This window comes from Phacochoerus africanus, chromosome 3 (assembly GCF_016906955.1).
Source record: "Phacochoerus africanus isolate WHEZ1 chromosome 3, ROS_Pafr_v1, whole genome shotgun sequence".
Taxonomy (NCBI): Eukaryota; Metazoa; Chordata; class Mammalia; order Artiodactyla; family Suidae; genus Phacochoerus; species Phacochoerus africanus.
In genome coordinates, this window is record NC_062546.1 from 109,739,733 (window position 1) to 109,766,652 (window position 26,920).

The following is a 26,920-nucleotide window of genomic DNA, read 5'->3' on the forward strand; positions in this document are numbered from 1 at the left end:
AATGTATATATGTATGCATGACTGGGTCACCTTGCTGTACAGTAGAAAATTGACAGAACACTGTAAACCAACTACAATGGAAAAAATAAAAATCACTATAAAAAATCATAATAATAATGGGGACTTCCTGTTGTGGCTCAGCGGTAATGAACCCAACTAGTATCCACGAGGTGTGGGTTCAATCCCTGGCCCCGCTCAGTGGGTTAAGGATCCAGTATTGCTGTGAGCTGTGGTGTAGGTTGCAGATGGAGACTTGGATCCTGCATTGCTGTGGCTCTGGCGTAGGCCGGCAGCTGCAGCTCCAATTCAGTCCCTAGCCTGGGAACTTCCATATGCCACAGGTGCAGCTCTTAAAGACAAAAAAAAAAAAAAAAAACTATCACACACTGTAATCCCTTAGCCAGACTAATTCCAAAGAGACAAACAGTTCTTACCTGCTAAAAATGTATTATTTAAAAAGTTGATAGCCAAAGTGAAACCTCAGTTCTTACACTTGAATGCACCCAAAAGCAAACCCAGCATATTGAAGTGGGCAGCAGAATAAATTATTTAACAGCTAATGGCATTTCACAGTTCTCTGCTTGCTTATCCCATAAAATACAAACCATGTGGGCATATCTAGCGGCTCTTCTGTCTAGTTAAAGAAGACAACATGGGGAAAAAAAGCATTGAGTTCTGGCTCATACATACAAGCACACCAGGTCAACAGCCGTTTTCTGGGCCTTTGAATATTTGGAGCTTTATATGTGTGGAGCCAACTACAGTCTTTTCATGAGCTCTAGTGAGTTTCAGCTTTTACACATTGATGTAGGTGTGTATGGGTCTCCAGCTTCTCATTTGGGTGCTTTATTGTCCCTCATTCAAGCTTAGCAATTTCAGAATGAGCTTCTGAACCATTTCTTTATAATGAACGTAACCCTGCGCCCATGGCTGACCCCCAGCTGCCACTGACATCAGTTCTGATGGTCTGGGAGAGGGTAGAAAATGGACCTCAGAGGAGGAGAGAGCGACACAGCATCACTTGTGACTGGGCTCCAAGTCCAAAATCGTGTGCAGAAAGCGCAGACAACCTAGGAGAACTTAGGGCTGGTTACCACAAATCAGAAAAGATGCGTCCGTTCCCATTGATGCTGAATCCCGTCCAAACAGCCGGACATCTGTGCCCAGCCATGTTCTGATGTGGGTAGGGTTGTAATAGCTCCTGATGTTGGAAATTTCATTCTCCACGGGACAAAGCTGAGAGACTAGCCTTTCCCTGGGTAGGCATCCAATATCCTAAGAATTCAAACACTGAAACCACGTTTCATGGCTCTTTCTCCCCAAAAATGCGTGAAAGACAAGCAGCCCCTTTTACATGTTTCTAAAGCTGGTGCCCAGTCACCTCCCTTCTTTTCCTTTTCCTTTTTTTTTTCCTTTTGTTTTTTGTTTGTTTGTTTTTATTTTTTTTAGGGCTGTACCCGAAGCATGTGGAAGTTACCAGGCTAGGGGTCAAATCATGAGCTGCACCACAGCCACAGTAACACCAGATCTAAGCTCTGTCTGTAACCTACATCACAGTTCATGGCAACAACACCAGATCCTTAACCCACAGAGTGAGGCCGGGAATAGAACCCACATCCTCATGGATACTAGTCAGGTTCGTTACCACTGAGCCACAACAGGAATTCCCCATTATTTTCCTGTTTCTTTTTCTTACTTTCCCCATGGAAGAAAACACTGGCTGCAATAAGAATGATTTGTAAAAGATTTTATCAGCAGATCACTTACCTTCATGGGGAAATGCTATGGTTGATTTCCATTTTTGCTGTTTTGTTTAATTGTTTAATAACTTCACTTTAAATTTTTAACCAGCATGTGTATTCCCAGGGACATCAGTAAAAAATGTGTAGGAAGTTGGATAATTGTACCTTTTCATGCATTTCATACGTTAACCTGAACAGTATGAAGGCAATGCTTTTACTAATGCTTGATTGAATGCCATTTTCTTCTGCAATCTAGTTTCAATAAATAAGAAGCTCTGTCCAGGTTTCAAAGCAGAAAGGGAAATGGGAAAATGGTGTGTTACTCAGATTATTTGAGAAAATCCCAGAAAAAAAACAAAAACAGATTAGTCAGAGTTTCTTCAGCATATCTTAGGATGTATATAACATACCAGATTTTCTCAGTATGATTTGCAGTGTACCACTAGTTGCAAGGCTATATTAACTTTCAGTGTGTTCTGTTTAGCCAGTTAATGTTCTAGGCATACTCAGTTGCTCCATAATGGTTGAAGAGTAAGTAAATGCAGATTCTGAAAGGGTCAGATTCCTTCTTTAAACTAATTACATAACTGTCTAAATTAGATGATCTGATGGCCTCATACCTGTGTGTGTCAGTAGCGTCCCTTACACAATGATTAGCAAGTGATTGACTCCCAAGACTGAGTTTCAGACACTAGCCATTTTAAAGGGTAGTTAGGTAACAGGACAAGAAATATACCCAGTTGACAACCAGTGAGAGGGAACTTCGTTATTTTATAATCACGGATCTGAAGATGGACAGTTGGGTATTTGCCAGAGGCTGTCTGGCATCTCTGACTTGTTCCTGTGATATCAAAATAAAAACAACCTCATCAGCCTTCACTCCTGGCTACTCTAACTCCTCAGCCTCCCGGAGAAAGGCCCTGGACCACTTTTCTGCATCCTGCTTTCAGAATGTCTTGAGGCATCAAAGCAGAGCTAATATGGACACTGTTCTCTTCTTGACTCTGTCCCAGGGTTGGGGGAGGCAGTCTAGGAAGGAGTTAAGATGATGGGGGGGTCCCATCACCCCTAATTCCCCTTAGTGTCCCTGCCCCCATCACCAGCACCCCATCTCTTACGCATACAGACACTTCATCACGCACACACACACTTGAAAACAGATTTTCTAGACCTCATTTCCTTCCAAAGTTTAGGAAGTCTGTGGTTCTTAAAGCAAGACCCCCAAAGATGTGAAGAAAGCCGAGCAAGCCGAGGTGGGGCATTCCAGGCCAGAGCAAAGTATTGACTTGGGAGGTTTTAGAAAGAACACGCAGCTCAAAATGTAAGAGTATAGAGTGTGTGTGGAAGCAGAAAGATGGGACTAGAGAGAGACCATCGTTTTGCTCAAGCAGTTACTCTGGTGATCCTGGGTGGACAGTGCTCTCATGGAGGAATTTACCAGGGAAGCAACATGGTCCACCTGGCAACTGTGTAAGGGTGGACTTAATGTAAAAAAGTAGGAGGCTAAGAAAGGGGGAGGGGGGAGTTAGAAGACAGTAAATCTAGTTAAGAGGTGAAGGCCTGAACTACAATTGGGCACTGAAATTACGGAGAAAGAGGTACATTAGTCCTTAGGAAATAAGATGTAACTTGGTGACAGAATGCAAGGGGGTGGAGGGAGTTCCTCTTGTGGCTCAGTGGATTAAGAACCCGACTGGTATCTATGAGGACGTGGGTTCAATCCCTGGCCTCTCTCAGCAGGTTAAGGATCCCGTGTTGCCATGAGCTGCAGTGTAGGTTGCAGATGCGGCTCAGATCCCGAGTTGCTGTGGCTGTGGTGTAAGCCGGCAGCTGTGGCTCTGATTCGACCGTAGCCTGGGAACCTCCATATGCCATGAGCGAGGACCCTCCCCCCCAAAATAATGAATGCAAGAGGGGAGGGAGAAAAAGACCCAGAGACTAAGTGGGCAGGGAAATACTGGAAAGAAGCAGGTTGGTAGAAAAAGATGAGTTCAGATTTGGAAATTAAGAATTTAAGGTTACTGTAGTACAGCCTAGCACATGGGCAGACAGCTGGTGAGAACTCAGGCCAGGCCAGGCCAGTTCTAGTGGATGTGGGGGCTGTGGAAAGAAATGTGCTGTGAATGTGAGTGAAATGACACTGGACATACCTAATTGGGAGGGGAAAGATGTGAATATATGAATTTATAGACTGGAATTTTCCATGGCTTAATAATAGAGACAATAGGGAGTTGCCATTGTGGCTCAGAGTTACGAACCCCACTAGGATCCATGAGGACTCAGGTTCGATCCCTGGCCTCGCTCAGTGGGTTAAGGATCCTGTGTTGCCATGAGCCGTGGTGTAGGTCACAGATGTGACTTAGAGCCAAAGTTGCTGTGGCTGTGGTGTAGGCTGGCAGCTGCAGCTCTGATTCGACCCCTAGCCTGGGAACTTCTATATGCCGTGGGTGCAGCCCTAAAAAGACAAAAAGACAGTGCCTGCACTAAGTAGTAATGTACTAATGTACTAAGTACTGAGGTACATCAGGGTCTGCTTTTCTGCTGCTGGATTCCATGCCCCTGATTTCTGATGCCTTCAAATGTGTGTTCCTCTGTGCGTTGCATCACCTTCTGTACTCGTTCCCCATTTTTTCTCCCTCGTGCTGTTCAACAACCCATGTCTGACCATTCTTTTGCTTTTCCTTCCTCTGCACCCTTTCCACAGTGTTCATTTTCTCTCGTAACATTTGTGAATAGACAGCATTTCAGTCTAAATGTTGTTTCATCTTAGATTCCGAATCTCTCCACTTACTACGGCTACTGTTTTTCCTTCCAGTCGGTTTTTTGTTGTTGTTGTTTGCCTTTTAGGGCCACACCTCGGCATATGGAGGTTCCCAGGCTAAGGGTCCAACTGGAGCTGTAGTCACCAACTACAGCCACAGCCGCGCCAGATCTGAGCTTTGTCTGCGACCTACACCACAGCTCACAGCAACACTGGATCCTTAACCCACTGAGCAAGGCCAGGGATCAAACCCACAACCTCATGGTTCCTAGTTGGATTCGTTTCCACTGAGCCAGAACAGGAACTCCAATCTTTCTTTTTTTTACGTTTTATTGAAATATAGTTAATTTACAAGGCCGTGATACTTTCTGCTATACAACCAAGTGACCCAGTCATACATGTACACACATCCAGTCTCTCTCAGATTCTTTTCCTGCATAGATTGTCACAGAATACTGGGTAGAGTTCCCTGTGCTATACAGCAGATCCCCTTTGGCCCATTGTTCCATATATTTCAGTGGGCATATGCCAGTCCCAAAGCCCCAATCCATCCCTCCCACCCCTCCACCTGTTCCCTTTGGTAACCATAAGTTTTTTCAAAGTCTGAGTCTGTTTCTGTTCCGCAAATAAGCTCATTTGTATCCTTTACTTATATAAGTGATATCATATGATGTTTGTCTTTCACTGTCTAACTGACTTCACTTAGTATAATAGTTTCTAGGACTATCCATGTTGCTGCAAATGGCATTATTTCATTCTTTTTATTTCTGAATAGTATTCCATTGTATATATGTATCACAGCTTTATCCCGTCCTCTATGGATGGACATTTAGGTTGTTTCCATGTCTTAGCTATTGTAACTAGTACTGCAGTGAACTTTGTTCATCTTGGTTTTCCATATCATTGGCATCTCATCAGTCCCCTGATGCCTCTTTCTCTCCTCTGTTCTTTTTCCTGAGAGGCAGCATAGCTGACTGGAAAAGGCGCTGGATTTGGAAACTAAAAATCTGGGTTCTATTTTGATTTTGTCATTCACTCCTGAATCTGTATGGCTCTAAGCAAGTCAGGTACCTCTCTAAAATCATGTGCCCTCCCCTGGACAATGAAAGCCTACTCAGTAATTAAAATTCCCTACCTGCTCTAAAAAAATCTGTGATCCTGCCGTTTCTCTCCAGCTTTTCCTAGGTCCCCTCAAGGTTTATTCCAAAAGGAACAATGTTTAACAAGTTACAGTTTCGTTTTTGCTAAAATAGAAGTATGGCATCTTTGACAAACCTAGTATCTGTTACACTGGTGGTAGTCATAGCAATTTGTAATAATAAATAGCATTTATCTTTCCAAATGAGCTTCCTACTTTATTTATTTATTTATTTTGTTTTTAGGCCCCGCATTTTCAGCATATGGAGGCTCCCAGGCTAGAGGTTGAATCAGAGCTACAGCCGCTGGCCTGCACCACAGCCACAGCAATGCTGGATCCAAGCTGCATCTGTAGCCTACACCACAACTCACGGCAATGCTGGATCCTTAACCCACTGAGCATGGCCAGGAAATCGAACCCACATCCTCATGGATCCTAGTTGGGTTTGTTAACTGCTGAGCAACAAGGGAACTCCGCTTCCTACTTTATGTTTAGCCTTTCCACCTACTCTAGGTCTTTCGAATCCTCCTTGTCCACATTCAGTGCCCAGCCATTTCCTGGGTGGGGGTCTGTGTATGGCCAGAAAACAGAGAGGAAGGCTCAGGGGAAGGGCGGGTTTGTCCTCTGTGCCCCACCATCCACGTCAGGGCCTCAGGGAGTCAATACAGGAAGATGAGGGTGTACATAGTTCTGATAGATTCTTTGGGATAAAAATTTCCTTTGACACCTCTGTCCAGCAAGCCTGCATCTCAAGACCTGCACAAGATGATGCCATCCAAACAAATATGATGTGCCCCACTCTCATCAGCCTTCCTTAGACAATAAACAACCTTTTAAATGTTTTAAATTTATTTGTCTTTTTATAGCCACACCTGCAGCATATGGAAGTTTCCAGGCCAGGGGTCAAATCAGAGCTGCAGCTGCCAGCTGCACCACAGCCACAGCAATGCTGGATCCTTTAACCCAGTGAGCGAGGCCAGGGATTAAACCCACATGCTCGCAGACACTATGTCAGGTTCTTAACCCACTGAGCCATAATAGGAATTCCTAAGCAACATTTTTTAATGGTTAAAATGTGATCCTCTCTTAGTGATGTCTCATTCACAATCTTTCTGACCACAAAGGGAACTAATTCTGGAATGGCCTGCCTTTGTCTCAAGGCCTTTGAGTTTCAGAACTGGTCATTATCACCTTGCCAGCTCTCCCTGATGTGGTAAGGACCATGGAAGGAAAGAGGCATCAGGCCACTTTTCTTGAATCCGATCTTTGAAAAATATGTGATATTTGTGACCGTCTATCACTATAGGCTCAATGTTCAAAGAAAGGGCAGGACAAGAGGTAAGAAAGGAAAGACCTGCCTTTGTCTGTGGTCTTCTGAACCCGTGTGTTCTCTGGGTATGTGAAAACAGTAAATAGTGGCTTGACTGCAGACAACTGCCCTTTCTGGGTTTAAGGGAGCAAAGCAATGGTTTGAATTTGCCCTCTAGGCAAGATTTCTGAAGGAAAAGCCACAGCAGCAGAGAAATTTAGCCAAATGTTAGTTGCCTCTCCTCCTCCCTCCATGCAATACTCACTCTTTCTCATCAAGATCCTCTCAGCACTTGCAACAACAAAAAATCATGTGAAATAATACCTTCTCTTGTCTTTCTTATTTCACCTTCCCCATTATTTTGGGTAACCTGTAGGTAGCAGACGACTAAGTACCTGAGGAACCCATGATTTAGGAGTTGGCTGATTGCTCTATTTACCTTGGTGATGGAAGCATTTTGCATTTTCTATTCAGAACCCTTTTTTCCCTTTTTTTTTTTTTTGAGGATTGCTAACTGACAACATTGCTACTGAAGTTAAAGAAATGATGATTTGCCTGTGAGATCGCTGTTAAGATACATACACCTCAGATTCAGCCCCAGAATACTTAAATGTAAATTCTCTTGATAGGGTGTTGCAAAGCACGTTATTGCTATTAGGATTCCAAATCAGTCCACCATGAGAAGTTGAAATCAGGGTTCTGTTCTGGCTTTGCTGTTTGTGCACATTCTTCACCAGGAATGCGGCTCCAGGAATGATTTAGGCCTATGTTTTTGTTAGGATGGGGTTGATAATTCTGTTCTACTTTCCCACAATGACAGATAAGAGGTTATTATAGATTAGCATTATGAAAAAAGCATTGCTGTACAGATGGCGGGATTGGGGAGGTAGTTTGGGGATTTGCTGGCTGTTAAATGATGGAAGGAAATTGGAACTCTAATAAGAGATGGGAGAAAAGATTCGCCCTCTGTGTCCGGGGGTCATTGAGGCTAGGACAGGTCAATTAAGTCTCTCCTGAGACTCCTTACTGGGACTCAAGTCTGAAAGCAAAGATATGTGCCCCCTCTAAGCAGCGTATTGTGGGGTGGCCCTAGAAGACTCAGAAGAGCCAGCCCTGACTATTCCCCATGCAGAAATCTCCAGAATGGACCCAAACCAACATCTTCTGCCATCTTGCCTTCTCAGAACAGGCTGAGTTTGTACTGGAGAAGCCAGCCTAAGAGAAAAGCTGCATTTCCCTGGTTCTCGTCCATTCTTCCCTAGGTGAAGAGAATAAAGGTTTGGGAGAGCAGCACTGCCAACATGAGATGAGGAAATATATACGTTGGTCTCATCTCTGAGACCACAAGCCGACCATCAGCGCAAGGGGACAGGCCAGCCCACTCCTCAGAAGAGCCCCACCTTTCGGGGCGAGGGCTGCTTCTCCACTTTACTTGCTTCTCTGCTCCGATGGACAGAGATTTTTCTCAAAAGCAGATGGTAATTTTTTTTTTTTTTAAGTGCTGCACTCACAGCATATGGAAGTTTCCAGGCTAGAGGTTGAATCAGAGCTGTAGCTACCGGCCTACACCACAGCCACAGCAACTCAGGATCCTTAACCCACTGAGCAAGGCCAGGGTTCGAACCCTAATCCTCATGGATACTAGTCGGGTTTGTTACCGCTGAGGCACAAGGGGAACTCCAACAGATGGTAATTTTAGAAATGTAACATTTGATTAAAGAAGCCATGTAACGGGGAAGCGTCCGAGCAGCTGAGGATCCCGTGGCGTTTTGAAGAAAGTTTCCCAGCACTGCAAGTTGTTCCCGCCTGAATACATTTGCAGGATCAATAGTCCATTGACCTTCCTTGTGACAGGCTGTGCCTGTGTTTCTTGCGGTTGAGAAGCCGCTAAAGATATTCGAGCAGAGAAGGGTTAAAGTTGGGGTGTTTCAGGAGAATGACTTGGTATCAAGGAGTCTTGGGGAGTCTTGGTAGCGAGGCCAACTTTTTGCAGCCAGGGCGTCTGTGGAAATGGGAGGAGAGAGGTCCACGAGAGACATTTTGAAGAAAAGGTGAAGAGCTGGGACCTTCCCGTCCGTAAGGTGGAGAAAGACAAAGAACCTTTCCACCAGGATCAGCATTTTCCACTGAGAAGGTCTGAAGCTCTGGCTCTCCCAGGCATGGGTCGATAATCCTGCCGTTTAGGAAACTTTAAAAGAGATTTAAAAATATACCACAAAGGCTAAAACAGCAAGTCTAGGCAAAAATGCAATCAAAATTAAAGACGAACAAATAGATAAACATCAGCGAAGGGCATCCCATCAGCAAACGAGCAGAAGGTCATGACGAGCCTGAGGGAGTTTGCCTTTTCCAGGGAGAGTCCTTTGTGAAGAGGGGTCAATCGGGAGCAGAAAGAATGTGCTGTGAGATGGATTTGAAGCTGGGAGGCTAAAACCAAATGGGGGCGGGGGGTGGGGGGGGGGGTGGAGGAGGCATCAAGTTGATGTTCTGCTCAAATTCCCTGGAGCCTATTGCATTGTAAATTCAAAAAGCTCATCAAAGAAAAGCTCATCTCAAATACACTAGCTGGGCCAGGCCTAATTCAGCACAAAGGCCGAGCCAGCAGCCTTTCGTGGAGGCACCAAGCTGCACCGAAGCAGAGAGTATGTCCAGAGGCATGGATTCGATGGGGAGGCCCCTTTTAGTACCTGGGATCAAAGCTTTTCAGAAGACAGTCAGACCTTGACTGGTCTATGTTGTTTTGCTGCTTTTGCCAAAGGAGGGATCGCCTGCCATTTCTGAAAGTGCCTGCAAGGCATCCTTGCCCACTCCCTTATCCAGGATCCCCTGGCAGTTCTGGTATCTAGTATTTTAGTCATCCATCTTGTTTTATTTCTGTTGTCATAGGAGCTAATCTGTGAAAAAGTTTTCACACATCCACAAGGAAACAGAAAATATAAATGATGATGGGGGGAATGTTTTCATAAAGATTTTACTTACTCCCAGTAGATCTAGAACTGTCTTGCACCCTTAAGTCAGGTCCTTTCTACCTGCTGCGTGGTTAAATGGCCTTCCTTTATGAAATGATGCTAGTAACAGGTGAGGAGTTTTTATTTAAAAACTCTCTCAGGAGTTCCCGTTGTGGCGCAGCAGAAACAAATCCGACCAGGAACCATGAGGTTTCAGGTTTGATCCCTGGCCTCCCTCAGTGGGTTAAGGATCCAGTGTTGCCGTGAGCTGTGGTGTAGGTCAAAGAAGCGGCTCGGATCTGATGTTGCTGTGGTTGTGGTGTAGGCCGGCATCTGTAGCTCCGATTTGACCCCTAGCCTGGGAACTTCCATATGACATGGGTACGGCCCTAAAAAAAGGAAGAACTCTCTCAGTCCCTAATTTTATTCTTTGTCTTGGTTTGTAAAACACCCAAGTCTGGCAAGCACTCCTTGCCTGGCCCATCACCCCCCCACCCCACACACGGGGCTCCTTTAGTGCTACCATCACATTACATGAACCTGATTCAAGCTTCACTTTCCTTTAAAACCCTCATCACAGTCTCCAGTGACACCTGCTCAGGGCCTCCCTCCACCGCATCGTGGACTCTACGTGGACCTTCCAATTTAGCGGGCTCTCCTGCTCCCTGACTCCACGGCCCATCCGTCCTCACTCCTCCATACCCTCTCCCCTGCTGTTGTCCTGGCTGAAGTGTCACACGCCTTGCTTGTCTGCCTGTCTAAACCCACGTCTGTTTCAAGGCCCACCTTAGGTCCCCACAGTCACGTGGCCCTTGCCTTCCCTCGCCAGCATGACATCATGCCGGTCACTCTGCACCCCGGGGGCTCTGGACTACCAAGGCATCACTCTCTTCAATAGGATGTGACTTTCTCCCTCAACAAGACTTTGTACGCTCTTTGTGCCCACAGCACACTCACAGGGTAACTAGCCCATGGAGCTTCGTCAGAAACTGATAGGTGACTGGCAGTGTAGGCGCTCCAATAGCCCTTCTTCAGGAGCAGCTTTGCTGGCCAGCCTTGTGCAAGCTTCTCATCACCTATTCATGCCTTAATTTAGATGTGGCCACTTGTCTGAAGGCACAAAATCAGGACTTCCAGGGCTTAACTGTGAGGCTGGGGCACTAAGATGCCAGCTTAACCCTCTGTCATTCTAACTGCAACTGCCTACAAAGGCTACTTGTATTTTTCTTTCCAAAAGAACCAAAGGCGAATAGGTGAGCATCTGAATGTGCAGCGCCCCGCACTCTATGGCCCTGCGCTCAGCATCTTGTGATGGGAAATGCCTGCCCAGCAGGACAGGGAACGTGGGGTAAGCCAGTGAAAGAGCAGAGGCAAAGGTTGGAGAAATGCTTTCTGCGGGAGAAAGGTGACAGGCCTGCTTTAGATTGAATGGAGCCAGAAAACATAAACCGGCAAAGGGGTTGGAAAAGGGCAGGTGAGTGACAGCAGCAAGAATGAATCAGCAGAGTGCTGGCAGGTGGCATCATCTATATAAAGCCATCGTTCTCCACTTTAAGTCAAGCACTGTGATTTACAGAAGGGCTAAGAGACCTGGGTCCAGTGCATGAAAGTTCCAGTATGGCCCCGCTGTGGGATGCAAAGGGAGCCAGATCAAATCACCTAACCACATCATATTTTCATTTTTCCATCTGTAAAATGGGAAGGGGGCGGGGATAATGCAGTACCGAAGTGCCTTTTATAGAGGAGCATTCAGAAGGATGTTAATTCCTTTCTTAAATTATTTTATAGCTTCTTTTTTTCCTTCCAGTTTTATTGAGATATAATGGACAGACAGCACTGCGTGAGGGTAAGGTGTACAATGTAATGACCTGACTTAACGTCCACCATGGAATGATTATCACAATAGGTTTAGTGACCATCCATCATCTCATATAGATACAACATTAAAGAAATAGAAAAAAACGCATGTTTTCCTTGTGCTGAGAACTCTTAGGATTTACTCTCTTAACTTTCATACCTAATGTACAGCAATCTTAATTATATTTATCACATCGTACATTACATCTCTAGTACTTATTTGTCTTACAGTGTTAATTTCTTTAAAAGACGGTAACTTCTTCATCTTACTCCATGAGAGACAATAAAGTGATGCAAGAATTATGTCCAGGTGAACATTGCACTTTAGGCCCTTTTGTCAGTAATTCTGTAACTCTGCTTTGCTATATAAATAAACCTAGGCTTGTTTGTTTCTTCAAGAGTAATAATTTCTTCCAAAAGGCAATGACAGCAGTAAACCACGTTGGGTTTCTTTCATTGATGCCTTAATCTGCCAGGAGCATTTGGGTTGCTGGGGGGCGGGGGGGGCGGGGGGGGGGCGGCGGGTAGTCCGCTTTTTTATTTCAGCTCTGCCTTTTATGGCTCCAAACAATGATTGCACTTAATGGCGCATTTTCTTTCTCTTGGTTCCTCCATCGCCCGCCTCTCTCAGGAATGCCCGTTCCTGCCACTGGCTAAGCACCAAGGCACCTTGTCAGATCAAGTCAGTCCAAGCCACCATCCAACTGATACTGTGCCCAGTGAATTAATGGGGCCCGAACAAACGTCCAGTTCCTCCTTCCTGCCTTCCCGTCTCCACTGTGACATTGACCTTGTTGCATTCTCTGCCTCAATTTCCTAGAATCTGCTCCTAATTACTGTTTTTTTCAAAGCTAATTTTACATTCTAAAAGCCCTCTATGCTTTTATTCTAAAATACTATTTAAGTACTTTTTTCTACCCCTTACTCCCTTGTCACTCCATGTTTACAACTATTATTACAATCCTCTTCACTTTTTTCCCTCCCCTGGTAACTTCTGTCTTTCACCAGTAAGACTGTTTCTCTCCTATTTCTTCATCTAAGCTTATTTTAAGTAGGACATGGCTCACCTCTCCATTCGCTTTGGCCTTTTATTAATGAAGCAGGCTTTGTATCAATATAAACTGCAATGTTAAGTTTATTTTTGTTCCAAGGAAGTCCCTGGTTTATCATCTAGAATTTGCATTTTTTCTTTCCCTTTCTTCAAACCACATGGTCATTTTTGAAATTGTCTCTGGTGCTACCACAAATAGAAAAGTCACCAGGAAAATTAATTTTTTTAGGAAAATGTTGGGTCCATAATGCATATTTATGACAATAGGGTAGCTTTTTAAGGTATACCCTAACATTTAAATTATAAGTTCCCCTTATATTCATATACTAAAAAGAGTGAGTGTTTAATAAAAAAGCAGATATCATTAATGTCAGAAAATATTACATCTCACCTCAGTAAACCTAATAAATCATCCTTCAAAATATTACCATCCCTACATCAGTATAGACAAGATTAGATTTCACCACCCCTGCCAGCAGTTAAGTCCCAATTTACAGTTATGAAGTATGTCAGTTCCTGAGAAATAAAGTCTTTAAAAGGCTTTGATATATTAATTTGTGGAAGATGTCTCAAGATACTAAAGGAATATCTTTACATATGCAAAGACATATATGTACGTATACATGCGGCCTAACAAAGTCACTTACTTCTTTTCGTAAGTCCACTACCACAGAGGGCAGAAATTCGCAAAACTTTGACAACTGATACAGCAGTGAATTAAATCTGCTTTGTAGCAAATATGGAGAAATACTAAGAAATTTAATATCAGCAAACATGTTCCCTTTGAAACAGCAAATTAGATGTGCGGGAGGATTTTGGTCACACTTCAAAGGCTCGTATGCCGAGGTGGAGAGCTGTTCTGTTTACTCTTGCTCTCACCGGTGAGGCTTTTCTATGTTAAACAGGCTTTTGATTACTTCAAAGCATGTTTGAAGTCCTCACGCTGCACAGCTCATGCACAAAGACAAATACTCCCCCACATTTGCGCAGCTAACGTTGGCCGCGCACTCTCCTCCAAGAAGCTCCTGTGGGTTCCCTCCCTAATGCTGATGCCTCTTTTCTTCAGCTATGACAGTGAGGGGCGTCTGACCAATGTGACCTTTCCAACTGGCGTGGTCACAAACCTTCACGGAGACATGGACAAGGCTATCACGGTGGACATTGAGTCCTCCAGCCGAGAAGAAGATGTCAGCATCACTTCCAACCTGTCTTCCATTGACTCCTTCTACACCATGGTCCAAGGTAAACATGAAAACGCTTTTCACCTGATGCTTTTAGAACACTACTGGCACCCAAGTAGAATGTGGCAACTCCCATTTTCTAAGATGAACCAGGAAAGAGAAGGTGAAAAGATAAATCTCTAGAGATATTGATGAACTAGTCCATTTCGGGGGCCGGGGGAGCACATCCAAAGCACGTAGAAGTTGCTGGGCCAGATCGAACCCGCATCACAGCTGTGACTGAGCTGCTGCAGTGGCAATGCAGGATCCTTAACCTGCTGAGCCACAAGGGAGCTCCAGTGAACTAGTCTAATGTCTGAATGTGGTGTTTATGTACATAGTTAAAATGACATAATCTCTGAAACAATCTATTAACCTAGAAATAGTCTTTCTTCATTCGCATTTAATGAAAGAGTAATTCCCAGTCTTCATCTGCATCATTAGGCCCTTTTGTCACCATCGTCTACGGTTTTCCAAGTGTGTCATTGTCACTGCTGTGGAAGGACAGTAGTGTGAGCCAGGGCACTTCCTGGATCCGTGTGTAATGTAGTATTTGAATCTGCATCTCATGCCATCACTGGAGGTTTTATACCAAATTCCAAGTACCCATTTATGTAATATCTGGACTTTCTATTTTTTCCTTCAGTCTTATATGTCCACTATCTCCATGATGGAATCGCCCACCATTCCTTTTTGACCTAATCTTGAAAAAGCCTGTTTACAATGGCAGTTGCAATTATGAGGCCATAGCCTAAGACTAGCTGCTAAATTTGAGTTAAACTTCTTTGACTTATTTTTTTTTAACCAATTCTTTCAGGTAAGCTCTATAGTCATCTAAAATTAGTATTGCTTGAATTCCTTTCTTCCCCAAATGGTCTTATAATATTCAAAATTTTTAGATTGAGGCGACAGCCTATATTATTTTTACAAAATATAAGATGATGTGGCTCATTAAGGACCTGATGTTGTCTCCATGAGGATGCAGATTGATCCCCGGTCTTTCTCAGTGGGTTAAGGAACTGGTGTTGCTGTAAGCTGCAGTATAGGTCGCAAATGTAGCTTGGATCCAGTGTAGAGGGGCTGTGGCATAGGCCTCCACTGCAGCTCCATTTCCACCCCTAGCCTGGGAGCTTCCATATGTTGCAGGTGCGGCTGCAAAAAGAAAAAGAAAAAAAAAAAAAGACGACTCCCTTTTTTTGGCCACTCCTGCAACATATGGAAGTTCCCAGGCTAGGGATCGAACCCTTGCCGCAGCAGCAACCTGAGCTGCTGCAGTGACAACACCAAATCCTTAACCCACTATGCCACAGGGAACTCCCAGATGACTCCATTTTAAAAATATATATTTCAAGGAGAAATAGCACATTATATCTTTGATAGACAAGGTAGAGATATTAAATCATTCAAAAGATCTTTAAGAAAGGACATAGAGATGGATATGTGGAGGGGTGTCTTCTAAGGCCTTGGAGGTGACACACCAGCCTCCTGAAAGAGCACATACTTGGCTCTTTGCAAAACATTTACTGTACATTCTCTTGAGGTTGAGCCTTTATTTATTTCATCAGGCAGAATAGAAAAAAAAAAGCTATTAAAGTTGAGAAGAACTTTAAATTCCCCTAAAGTTTGCCTTTAATATTCAGCCAAGCCTGTTACAACATGAGATGCCAGAAATCAATGTTGCTTTGTTATTTTCTGAAAGGATATCATTAGGTACTTTTTATTCCCTTTTAAATGGAGTTTGGTCAGTGTTTTAGAAATTCATCACTTCTAACCCCACAAGCAGTCAAGTGTTTAATCCACAAATATAGTTCTTTTTTTCTGCTTCTTGTTTGTAGATCAGTTAAGAAACAGCTACCAGATTGGTTATGATGGCTCCCTTCGAATAATCTACGCCAGTGGTCTGGATTCGCACTACCAAACAGAGCCGCACGTTCTGGCTGGCACCGCTAACCCGACAGTTGCCAAAAGAAATATGACTCTTCCTGGTGAAAACGGTCAGAATTTGGTGGAATGGAGATTCCGAAAAGAGCAAGCCCAAGGCAAGGTCAACGTCTTTGGTCGGAAGCTCAGGGTAAGTCAGCATCAGAGGGAGGTGACAGCCACCTGGCCCTCCTTGTCCACGAGGGCATGCGTGGGACACAGCTCCTGTTCATGCTCAGGGTAACCTTCCCTTCCTGCAGGAGTTACAGCCTCCCATCCAGCTGTCAGATTGTATAGAGGAAAAGCCAGCTATTTGAGAAAAGTGTTTTCTCACTGTAGCTCTGATTAAAAATCATTTCTTTCCAAGGAGTTTAGGATATTGCGTGTAGCATGATCCCAGATAGCCCAGATGGCAACTGATTCTTGTTTTGCTGGTACTACCTTAATAATCTTATGCTTGTTAACAATCTTATGCTTATAATAATCTTATGTCCCTTCACCCACTCAGAAGTGATGGCTGGCTCATAAAGGGACAGGGATGAGTAAGAATTGTTTGAAATATAAGCATTCCGAGTCATAAATATACATATTGAAAGAGATGGGCTGACCATTGAGAGGTGGATTCTTCCTTTGCCTTCCCAATATTCTTCTCCCCTTTTTGGGGCCGCATCTGAAGCATATGGAAAGTTCTCAGCCTATGACACAGCCATAGCAACTCAGGATCCAAGCCAATTCTGCGAACTACACCGCAGCTCACGGCAATGCTGGATCCTTAACCCACTGAGCAAGGCAAGAGATCAAACCCACATCCTCATGAATACTAGTTGAATTCCTTACTGCTGAGCCACAATGGGAACTCCCCCAATATTTTTAAAGTACAGTTTGGGTGCATAGAAGAATACCAGTGTCAGAACACATGACATGGAGTGTACCATTCTTTTTTTCAGCACCAAAAATGGTCAAATTATTATCATAACAGGCCAGCGTTATTTACCAGAACAATCCTTCAGGGTCAGAAATAGCTACTACCTATTGTCTCTGGCTAATTCTAAGAAATAAGAATGAAGTAAAAAGAATCAGTGAGTCAAAGACAAACTGTCCAACTTACAGTCTATATTTCTTTTTTGGGGGGGTGGTATTTTTATGGCTGCATTCGCGGCATATGGAAGTTCCCAGGGTAGAGGTCGAATGGGAGCTGCACAGCAACATAGGATCTGAGCCACATCTACGACCTACACCACAGCTCATAGCAATGCCAGATCCTTAACCCACTGAGCGAGGCCAGGGGTCTAACCTGTGTCCTCATGCTAGTTGGGTTCATTACCACTGAGCCACAATGGGAACTCCACAGGCTATGTTCTAATTGCACTTCTGTTTCAAGGTAGGGGTTGGGACTCTAAATACATGATCATCTGGAACCAGCGCTGTCTGTTCCCACTTCTCCCATGTCCCAGCCACGGTAGCCAGGATGCTCCAGCCCCATGGCCCTGGATCAGCAGTCTGACAGTTAGGAACTGGGGTGAGGTTATTCCATGAGAATCGAGAATTAAAAGTAATAGGACAGCAGAGGAAAGAACAAAATTAGGGTGGAAAGTAGAGTGATTGGGGAAAAAAAAAAACAGATCCAGGCTCATTTCAGGATCCCTTTCAGAGGGTCTTGGTCCCTTGCCAGAGTCAACCCCAGCTCCAGCCTTGTCTTCAAGCTGCCCACAGGCCTGTCTGCTGCTGCCACTGACCCCTGCCCCTGGGCTCTACTTCCTTGGGCCACTGCACATTGGGAAAATATGGCTTCTAGATCGGCTCCACATTTTACTAATAATAAACCTTATGGGAAAACCATAACATCTATAAAGCTCATTTTCCTCATCCATAGGATGCTATCCATGTTATATTAATAATATACTATTTAGATAATATCCTAACATTATGACAGAGACATGATGTAGACTAGCTTTATTATGGATAAATATAATTTGTGTTTCACACAATCACTACAGAATCAAATGAGACAATGTGAAAGTCCTATGAAAACCAAAGTTGTGATGGCATATTCCATCACCCTAACCCAGAGGATCTGAACCACGTGCACAGTGGGCCTTTATACCCACCCAACAGGGGAACAGAAAAGCAATGTTTCACTCACTGGTTAGGAAAACAATGGTGCAAAGGAGGAAAGATTATGAGAAATGCTTTGCCCAGAAACTGACCACATCACACGTGGCCCACTGTTCTTTGAGGCAAACTAGTCTAAGGGTATCATTTTTTTCCTTTTTAACACTGCTTTTCTAGAATAAATAGGAATTAAGAAGAGTAGAGGAAAAGAGGAAAAATCCGATTTTGAATCTCTGGTTCTCAGCCTGATTCTAAATGAAGGAAAAACACCTCCTTTGGAAAGGAAAAGACCAAAGCAGACAGGCATGGGTGTCAATGTCTTTCTAAACAGCAGAACCACAACGCATCGGCAAGCCATTTCAGAAAATATACTATTTAAAACGGCCTGTTCTGTCCCACTGAAAGGAGATTTCCAGCTGATCGTGTGATTGCTCACATAGAGACGATGCCAGGATCACAAGGGAGGGTTTCTTATTTTCAAGATGAGATTGGAAGTGCCAGTTCTGACTGCTAATTTCAGTCCTCTGTGGATTCTAAGAGAGAAAGTCTAGAGAGAGAGTGAGGGTGTGAAAATCTGGTTTGAGGACCGGACCTGGAAGCTGCCAAATTAGGGAACAGAGGAGGAAGGGGGAGGAAGACATGCAGACACCAGGCTAGGGCCTGGGAATCAGGAATCAGAGTCGGAATCAGTCCCCAAAGGATGGGTGTTTTTACTCCATCCTTTGCTGAAACAGAGGCTGTCTCCTCTCTCATCTTTCATTACCTCCTAGCAGAAAGTTCTTCTCATTTTTAAGTTATTTGCCTAAATTTGGCTAGGAGCCTGACACAGGGTGGGCACTCAAATATTTATTCAGTAAATGAAAGAATGACGACAGGCCAGAATATGGATTATTTCATGGCCTCTAGATCTTTCTAACAGAGGACCTGTGGGAACAGCACATGCTGCAAACATTTGACTGCAGGAAACAAACCTAATGCTAGACTAAATAGATCACATGGATGTAATAGATATAACACCAGGTAGAGTGGCTGAAAAGCCAAAAAAAAAAAAGACAAGAACTAAAAAAGGAAAAATTATACAAGAAACTAGCAACAGGACAAAAATTTTCTGTGAAACAGTGCATTTAGGGAAAGGGAGTTGGATACATAGGAATAACCACCAAATGAAATCATGGTAAAGCTGGTAGAAAAAGAGAATGTAGATTAAACACTTCTGGAGTTCCCATTCTGGCTCAGTGGTTAACGATAGCATCCATGAGGACATGGGTTCGATCCCTGGCCTCACTCAGTGGGCTAAGGATCTGGCATTGCCATGAGCTGTGGTGTAGGTCACAGACATAGCTCAGATCCCTAGTTGCTGTGACTGTGGTGTAGGCCGGCAGCTACAGCTCCAATTCTACCCCTAGCCTGGGAACTTCCATATGCCCAGGTGTGGCCCTAAATAAGGCAAAAAAAGAAAAAAAGAAAAGATTAAACAGTTCCTTAACTTATTTCTTTGTAGCTGCTTTTTTTTTTTTTTTTCCTTTTCAGCTGCACCCACAGCATATAGAAGTTCCTGGGCCGGGGATCAAACCTTTGATGCTACAGAGACAATGATGTTGTCCACAGTGGGAACCTCTGTAGCTACGTGTATTTTTGTTTTTGTTTGCTTTTTAGTGCTGCACTTGCGGCACATGGAGGTTCCCAGGCCAGGGGTTGAATCTGAACTGCAGCTGCCGGCCTACACCACAGCCACAGCAGCTCAGGATCCAAGCTGCGTCTGTGACCTACATCGCAGCTCCAGGCAACGCCAGATCCTTAACCCACTGATCGAGGCCAGGGATGGAACCTAAGTCCTCATGGATCCTAGTCAGGTTTGTTAACTGCTAAGCCGCAAAGGGAACTCCTATAGCCATGTTTTTTAAAAAGACACGCATAATAGTTGCTTGTCTTTGTCTTATGATATTTGGTAAATATTCCTAATTTTTTTCAGTGTTGAACTTTGGAACCAGCCTTCAATCAGATCCTAAAAAATGGTATGGCATTCTAATGATAAAATTCATCTAAACTTGTCCAGAATTCTGATACTTAAAAGAAAACATTTACTGGATTATTTGAAAAAGAAATTCTCAACGCATGAAAGCCAAAATGTTTCACGGCATACGTAAATATGATGATATATTTCAGTTCTTATTATGCCAGTGACCTTGCTGTGATGTCCTGTGTGTCACTTTAATCTGAGTGCCTTGGCCTGGAGTGGGAAGAGACAGAGCAGTTAGCATGCGCTGCCATGTGGAGGAACATAAAACCAGCTACAGACAGTAGATGTTCTAACAGGGACAACGGGGAGCCTGAGAGATGTCTCCGAGGTTCCAAATATGTGAATATTTGTGCTTTATTTTTCTATTATTATTATTTTTTTTTTTTTTAGGTCTGCACTCGTGGCATATGGAGGTTCCCAGGCTAGGGGTCTAATAGGAGCTATAGCTGCTGGCTTGCACCACAGCCACAGCAACGCCAGATCTGAGCCTCGTCTGCCACCTACAACAGCTCACAGCAACGCCGGATCCTTAACCCACTGAGCAAGGCCAGAGATCGAACCCACAGCCTCATGGTTCTTAGTTGGGTTCCGTTTCTGCTGCACCACGACAGGAACTCCCCACTTGTGCGTTATGTCATGACACAAAGGCATCGTTTCACCTCTTTATGCCTCAGTTTTTCAAGCATTCCAGAGGGAGAATAACCAGCCCTGTCCCAGTATCAAAGGGATGTTTTAATTAATTGCAGTCACACAGGACATGGTCTTTGGAAATGGTGATTTTTCATGCTTGCTTACTTACGGGAAATGCTGTATATCATGAAGGGATTCATGGTGATCTCTTATCCAGATGCAACATTTGGGTTTATTTTGATGTAGCTGGAGGTCTAATAACCATCTGATAGAAGGTTTTTCATCTGGGGTGAACTACTCAATTTAGCTTGATTTTTTTAATATATTAAAAGTACTTATTAAAAGGCCACTGGGGCACAGAAGAATGCTGGTCCTTTATAATTGTACAAAAAGAAAAGTTAAAGAATTGCCATGATTTCATACAGGTATACATACCTAAGCAGGACTATGTCCCAGACAGAAATGTCCCTTGCCCTCGGCACCTTGTCTGGAACACCCAAAGGAGAATGTTCGGGCATGTTTGAGAGGGACAGAAAAAAAAAAAAAAAAGATCTCTTAGTATCTTCTGAAATAATACATAGTGTATAAAAGTGGTCCCTGCCTGGACTCATTAAGAATGATTAAAACCTTGGCTGATGAGGGGAATGTGGAGAAAAACACACAGCCGCATTCTAATTTTTTCCTCATTTCTTCAGTTGGAGGACACAAGAAAGGCATTTGTCTGGATACAAAAAGAAATTTTAACTGCTGTCCAGATGTTTGGTCTCTTTGGTGTTTCTAGAGGTTTCCACAGAATGACACGCTTGGTGTGGCAGCTCACACCATCGCAGCGTTTGACAGTCACCTGGACGCTTCGGTGGTGCTGTGTTGCCGTGGTCACCAACCAGAGAAATAACTCGGGATCCCAGCAGTGAAGTGCAGGTGGTGCAAAGGCAGGGGGTGGGGTAGACCTGCCTTTTGGCCCTTCTCCCTGCAGTCACTGAACAGTCATACTAGATCTATAGTCCAGAGTTTGTATTCTCCACCCAGAGGAGAATAAAGGAGGGCTAAGGATGGCAATAAAGAATTGAGATACAAATTAAAATGAATACAAGTAAAACAGAACAGATGGGGCAAGGCTGTGGGCCGCACAGGCCAGGGAAACTGCATGGCAGTCTTGCTCAGCTGTTCATGGCCTGGAATAACCTGAAGAAGGAAAAAGGAGGAGGGCAAACCTAAATGCTCTAGGGGTTTGGGGTTTTTTTTCCTCTTTCAATCACAATGTGAGAAACACAAGTGCCCCAGGAAACCATTTAAGTTATGTAAAGCCTCTTCTTAAGGCATCACACATGTTGTGCAAATAGAAGCGCAAGTGCTGGATTCTGCCAGACTTTTAAAATATATATCTGTAACATTAGCTAGTAGCTTCTTTCCATGGTACACAAGGCATTCTGCAGACCTGAATTTGGTCAAGACTCACAAAATTCAGACAGAACGCCAGGCAACTAATCTGCGGACATTTCCACTTGGGAAGGTGGAAGCCCAGAAAGCCTTCACCTGGCTGGTCAGAATCTATAAAATCACTGGAAGAGATTCACATTGTGGCTCAATGACAACAAACCCAACTAGTATCCATAAGGCTGCGGGTTGGATCCCCGGCCCCACTCAGTGGCTTAAGGATCCAGCATTGCCACCAGCTATGATGTAGGTCACAGATGAGGCTCGGATCCTGTGTTGCTGTGGCTGTGGTGCAGGCTGGCAGCTGCGGCTCCGATTGGTCCCCTAGCCCAGAACAGGTTCGGCTCCAGGAAAGAAAAAAAAACCTTTTAACAATCCAAACAGTTAAGGCCCATTTTGGTATGGACAAGCCACCATTCCCACAAAGATGAAGTAAAAAAAAAAATCAAAGAATGGATTGGCTTGGTCTGCAAACACTGCAGAATTTAACCAAGGCCACACGTCCACTGCAGTAACAAGTGCCCTGAACCACAGACGGTAATAGCCAGATGTAGGCAGAGATGCTGCGCATGGGGCAGAGCCACACAGAGATCCTATGACAACAACACGGTGCTAGATTTGTAAAGGAAGCACAGTGGTCAGACCGTGGAGATGTGGGAGTGAAAGATCTGAAGTCCTTGCCAGTTAACCAGATGTGATCAAAGAAAAATGCATACCAAAAAATGGCGACATTTCAGCACTTGGCCAAAAGCAATGATCATGTTTGTAACCTCCTGCTATTTAAACTAATTAATAATTTACAGTAATGTGGGTTCCAGCTTCTACTTAACTGCTCTTCAAAGGGCTGGAATCACATTTACCACCGTTTTATTTAATGTAGCCATGATTAATCTAGTAAGCAATTATTTCCCAGTGTCTTGGGGGGGGGGTGGGACTTTGAGTAATTTGCCAAGAGGTTGTGTTTACTACCTTCGTATCTTCTGAGCAAACTTTAAAGCAAATACATTTCGGCATTTTTCTTATCAGTGGCTTAAGTTTACAAAATTTAATTGAAAAGGTTTTGAACAAATGCCAGGCTGTCTTTCTGCTTAATGAAACCTTTTAAAAGAGCAGTTAATCTACTGCCTTGCACTTGTACCCAAGAAGTTGCTAAATTAATTTACTGACAAAGAGAATCAATCATCATAAATGGTGTTTAAACAATAGCGGGGACCCTGAAGAGTAATAAGGGGCCAGTATTGGAACAGCGTGATTTATTTTATCATCTTGTTTGTGCTGTAACAGGTTAATGGCAGAAACCTCCTTTCAGTTGACTTTGATCGAACAACAAAGACAGAAAAGATCTATGATGACCACCGTAAATTTCTGCTGAGGATCGCTTACGACACGTCAGGGCATCCAACCCTCTGGCTGCCCAGCAGCAAACTGATGGCCGTCAATGTCACCTACTCATCCACGGGTCAAATTGCCAGCATCCAGCGAGGAACTACGAGCGAGAAAGTAGATTATGATGGGCAGGGGAGAATCGTTTCCAGGGTTTTTGCTGACGGTAAAACATGGAGTTACACGTACTTGGAAAAGGTATGCCTGAACATAGAGGATGAGCACAGGGCAGCAATGGTTGGTGTTTTCCAGGAATCACTCCAGAGCGTGGCGGGGGCGGGGCAGGGGCACATGTCTGAGCTCTGGTTAGTATTCTCGGTGTCCACCTGTAAGTCCCATCGGTCTGGCAGTGATGAATGTCTGCATTAGCCAAGGTGTTTCTCCTTAGTTAAGCTCTACTGTCTGAGACCCTTTTAAGTGATTTGTGCTGTAAACAAACAAGCAACAACACGGTCCCTCTGCCAAGCTCATAAGTCAACCACATTCACAAATTGCACCTTGAGTGTTCATGTCATTTGTAAATCATCTCTGTGCGAGCGCTTTCATTTGAGAAAGAGCCTTAAGTTCGCATAGTTAAAGCTGTCGGTTTTGTGTTGCTGTGTTTGGACATAACAGGAAGAAGCAGGTAGGTCCTATTGATGCATTATTAACCAGAGGGGGCTATGTTTTAGAAAGCCACGTTTCTGGCCCCTTTAGCATCTCCCTTTTCTTCTGCATGTAAGTTTGGAATTCACAGAGGAAACCCAGAATATATAGAATAGATAAACAACAAAGGTCCTACTGCATAGCACAGGGAACTATATTTACTATCCTGTGATAAACCATAATGGAAAAGCATATGAAAAAGAAGGTATATTTATGTACTGATTCACCCTGCTGTACAGCAGAAATTAACACAACGTGGTAAATCAACTCTACTTGAAAAAATTAAAAATTAAACAATTTTTTAAATTTGAAACAAAAATAAAGGGAACCCATCCTTCATAACCTATGCACAGTACCAAAAATGACTTAAAGTTACATGGGTACAGCATGCTGGGTCGTAGATGTGAGGTTTGGGATTGTGACTGCTGTCAAGAGGGCATGAAAGTAGAATAACAAGAGAGGAAAGGAAAGGACCACCTCCCTGTGATTCCTTTCTGAAGAATCCGCCAAAGAGAATATTCGAGGAAGATCTCACTTGCCTTGGTTTTGAGTTCTGACGCCCCTCACACCTCAGCACGTCCCCTCCACCCCCAGCCACCCAGCTGCTGAGACCCAAACTCAGTTCCCTGCATGCACTGCCTCCCTCCTTGTTCGATGACACAGTATAACTCTCTCCTCCAGAAACTCCCTGGCCCAGTCTCACTCCCCACCAGCAGTGCTTCCCCATGCACTTCACTCGTCTCATTCTAGATGAGTCCCACTTGTTCGGATTCCTCCTCTTCTTGAAGGCCAGTCCTGGGATCAGGGATCACCTCCCCTCGGCAGTCCCCTACCTCTGGAACACTCCCCTTACTTGCCCAATGCTCCTCTTACAAACCCACTTCCCTGCTCTCCTTAGAGGAGACTTGCCCCTCAGACCAGAGAGGAGGCCTCTTAGATGACAGTTTCCATTCATGACTAGTCATCACACTCTAAGCTTAGTTATTTGAGCTGAGAGACCACAGAGTAAGCCCCCTCCACACGGGCCTTCCTGGGAGCAAATCCTGGCACTTACACCCCCACCCCAGAATATTGCACCCTCCAACCTAACACAGCTGAGACAGCTCCTGCCTGAGGAAACTGGGAGTGGTCACACCTTCATTTTGGAACACTTCCCAACTTAAATGAAGTCCATTACAGAGAAGAGTGACAAATATAAATTCCCAGACCCCCCACGTTGAAAGTGGTGCCTGAGATGTGATGAGAAAATCTTTACAGGGAGCCTGGGGGCATATCATTGATAAGAGACACTGTCACAAAGTGACAACTTGAGGGCACCTTCATGTAGCATCGGGGATCAGGAAAGCCAGCAAGTGCTTTCTTATCATCTCTCCCAAGTCCCTAAAAACCACCTAAACTGTTTCCAATTCCTCACCAGGGTAGGCACCCTAGTCGTGGCAAAACAAAGCAAGTAGTATTTACTACCTACCATCAGATACAATTTTAAATGAATGTAAAAGTGGGTACTGATTCCTATAAATTCAGCACTTGTCCAAGCCTTCCTTGGAAGAAATCAGACTATTAGGAACAATTCTCAAGACGTGTACCACACAGCCGGCATACAAAAAACTGCCCCTAGATGTGACCGGAGAAGCCAGAGTCAGAGAGACTGCTTTTGGAAATGGTGGACAGTAAACAGAAGAAGAATGAGGCTTGGACGAAGGGTTATGTGTTTCTATGTCAAAAGCAAAGAGCAAGTCTGGCGGGGAGGGTGGGAGTGGGTCCATCATAATCTAACCATCCTCTCAGTTTGACCATCATTCCATTTGGTCCAACAGGTTTAGAAGGAGCTTCCTTAGAAGAAAGGACTGCCCACACTCTGTGTTACCATAGAGTTTTACCTGACCAGCCTCCGGGTTGACCTTCTCTCACATTGACCTAATAAATGATTTTCTTGTCTTTCTGCAATTACTTGCAAAATAAGCAGAGCTTATATGTATTTATACAGTTATTCACCTCATAATTTAGCCCCAAAGCAGTCCGTGACTCAGAAACCTTTCTTACAGCACTTGAGGTTCAACTCAGATTTGATTTCTTACAAAAGGAAATTTCAAAATGCAGATTTCCTTGTCATTACAGATGCCATGTAAGAAATTGCAAACAAATCCCCCAAAAAACCATATCTGGATTCATATTCCTGATAGGGGCATTTACAGCCATCATTCACTGAGTGATTGCTCGAGCAGTGTTTGTTGATGTTGACACTTTATGTACACAGGATCCATGTTGGGCTAATCCTATGTCTCTTCTTAATAAAATAATATTTTGAATGCTTTGCTCCTCCCCCAAATGCACTGGAAATGAAAACATGATTTGAGTGGCTCTTCAATCAAATGAGGGGGGAAAGCCACCTTACTAAATAATTGCTAATTATGGCTAGGACCGCACTTCCCATATGCTGCTTTCCCCTTGAAATACAGTCTTTTGAAGCAGCTCTGCTCGTGCCTGTATTATGACTTCTCCAAATCCATTGACAGTCTGCTGCTTGGCTGTGAATGGCTGGGAAAAAAAATGGTACAGTCCTGACAAGTAGCACATTATGAATCTTGAGCCACTAATTGCAGAACTCCTCACAATTAAGCATCCTGGCAAATTAGGCAGGAAATCATTAACAACATGGAAGGTCAAGGAAAACTCAATTAAAATGAAAATCATTTTCTCCAGCGGAATATTTTTGCATATTTGTGGTCACTAAATCTGCTTTTGCT

The 26,920-nt window shown here is 44.0% G+C and overlaps 1 protein-coding gene across 2 annotated transcripts in view; it reads left to right on the plus strand.

Annotated features, from left to right (window-relative positions):
• TENM3 (teneurin transmembrane protein 3) overlaps positions 1 to 26,920 on the plus strand; it is a 706,293-nt gene that overhangs the window by 670,105 nt on the left and 9,268 nt on the right. For both annotated transcript variants that reach the window (XM_047772297.1, XM_047772296.1), the window contains exons 23-25: positions 13,873 to 14,048; positions 15,862 to 16,097; positions 23,430 to 23,726. In XM_047772297.1, the coding sequence (XP_047628253.1) occupies positions 13,873 to 14,048; positions 15,862 to 16,097; positions 23,430 to 23,726 (709 nt within the window). The remainder of the gene's footprint in view (positions 1 to 13,872; positions 14,049 to 15,861; positions 16,098 to 23,429; positions 23,727 to 26,920) is intronic.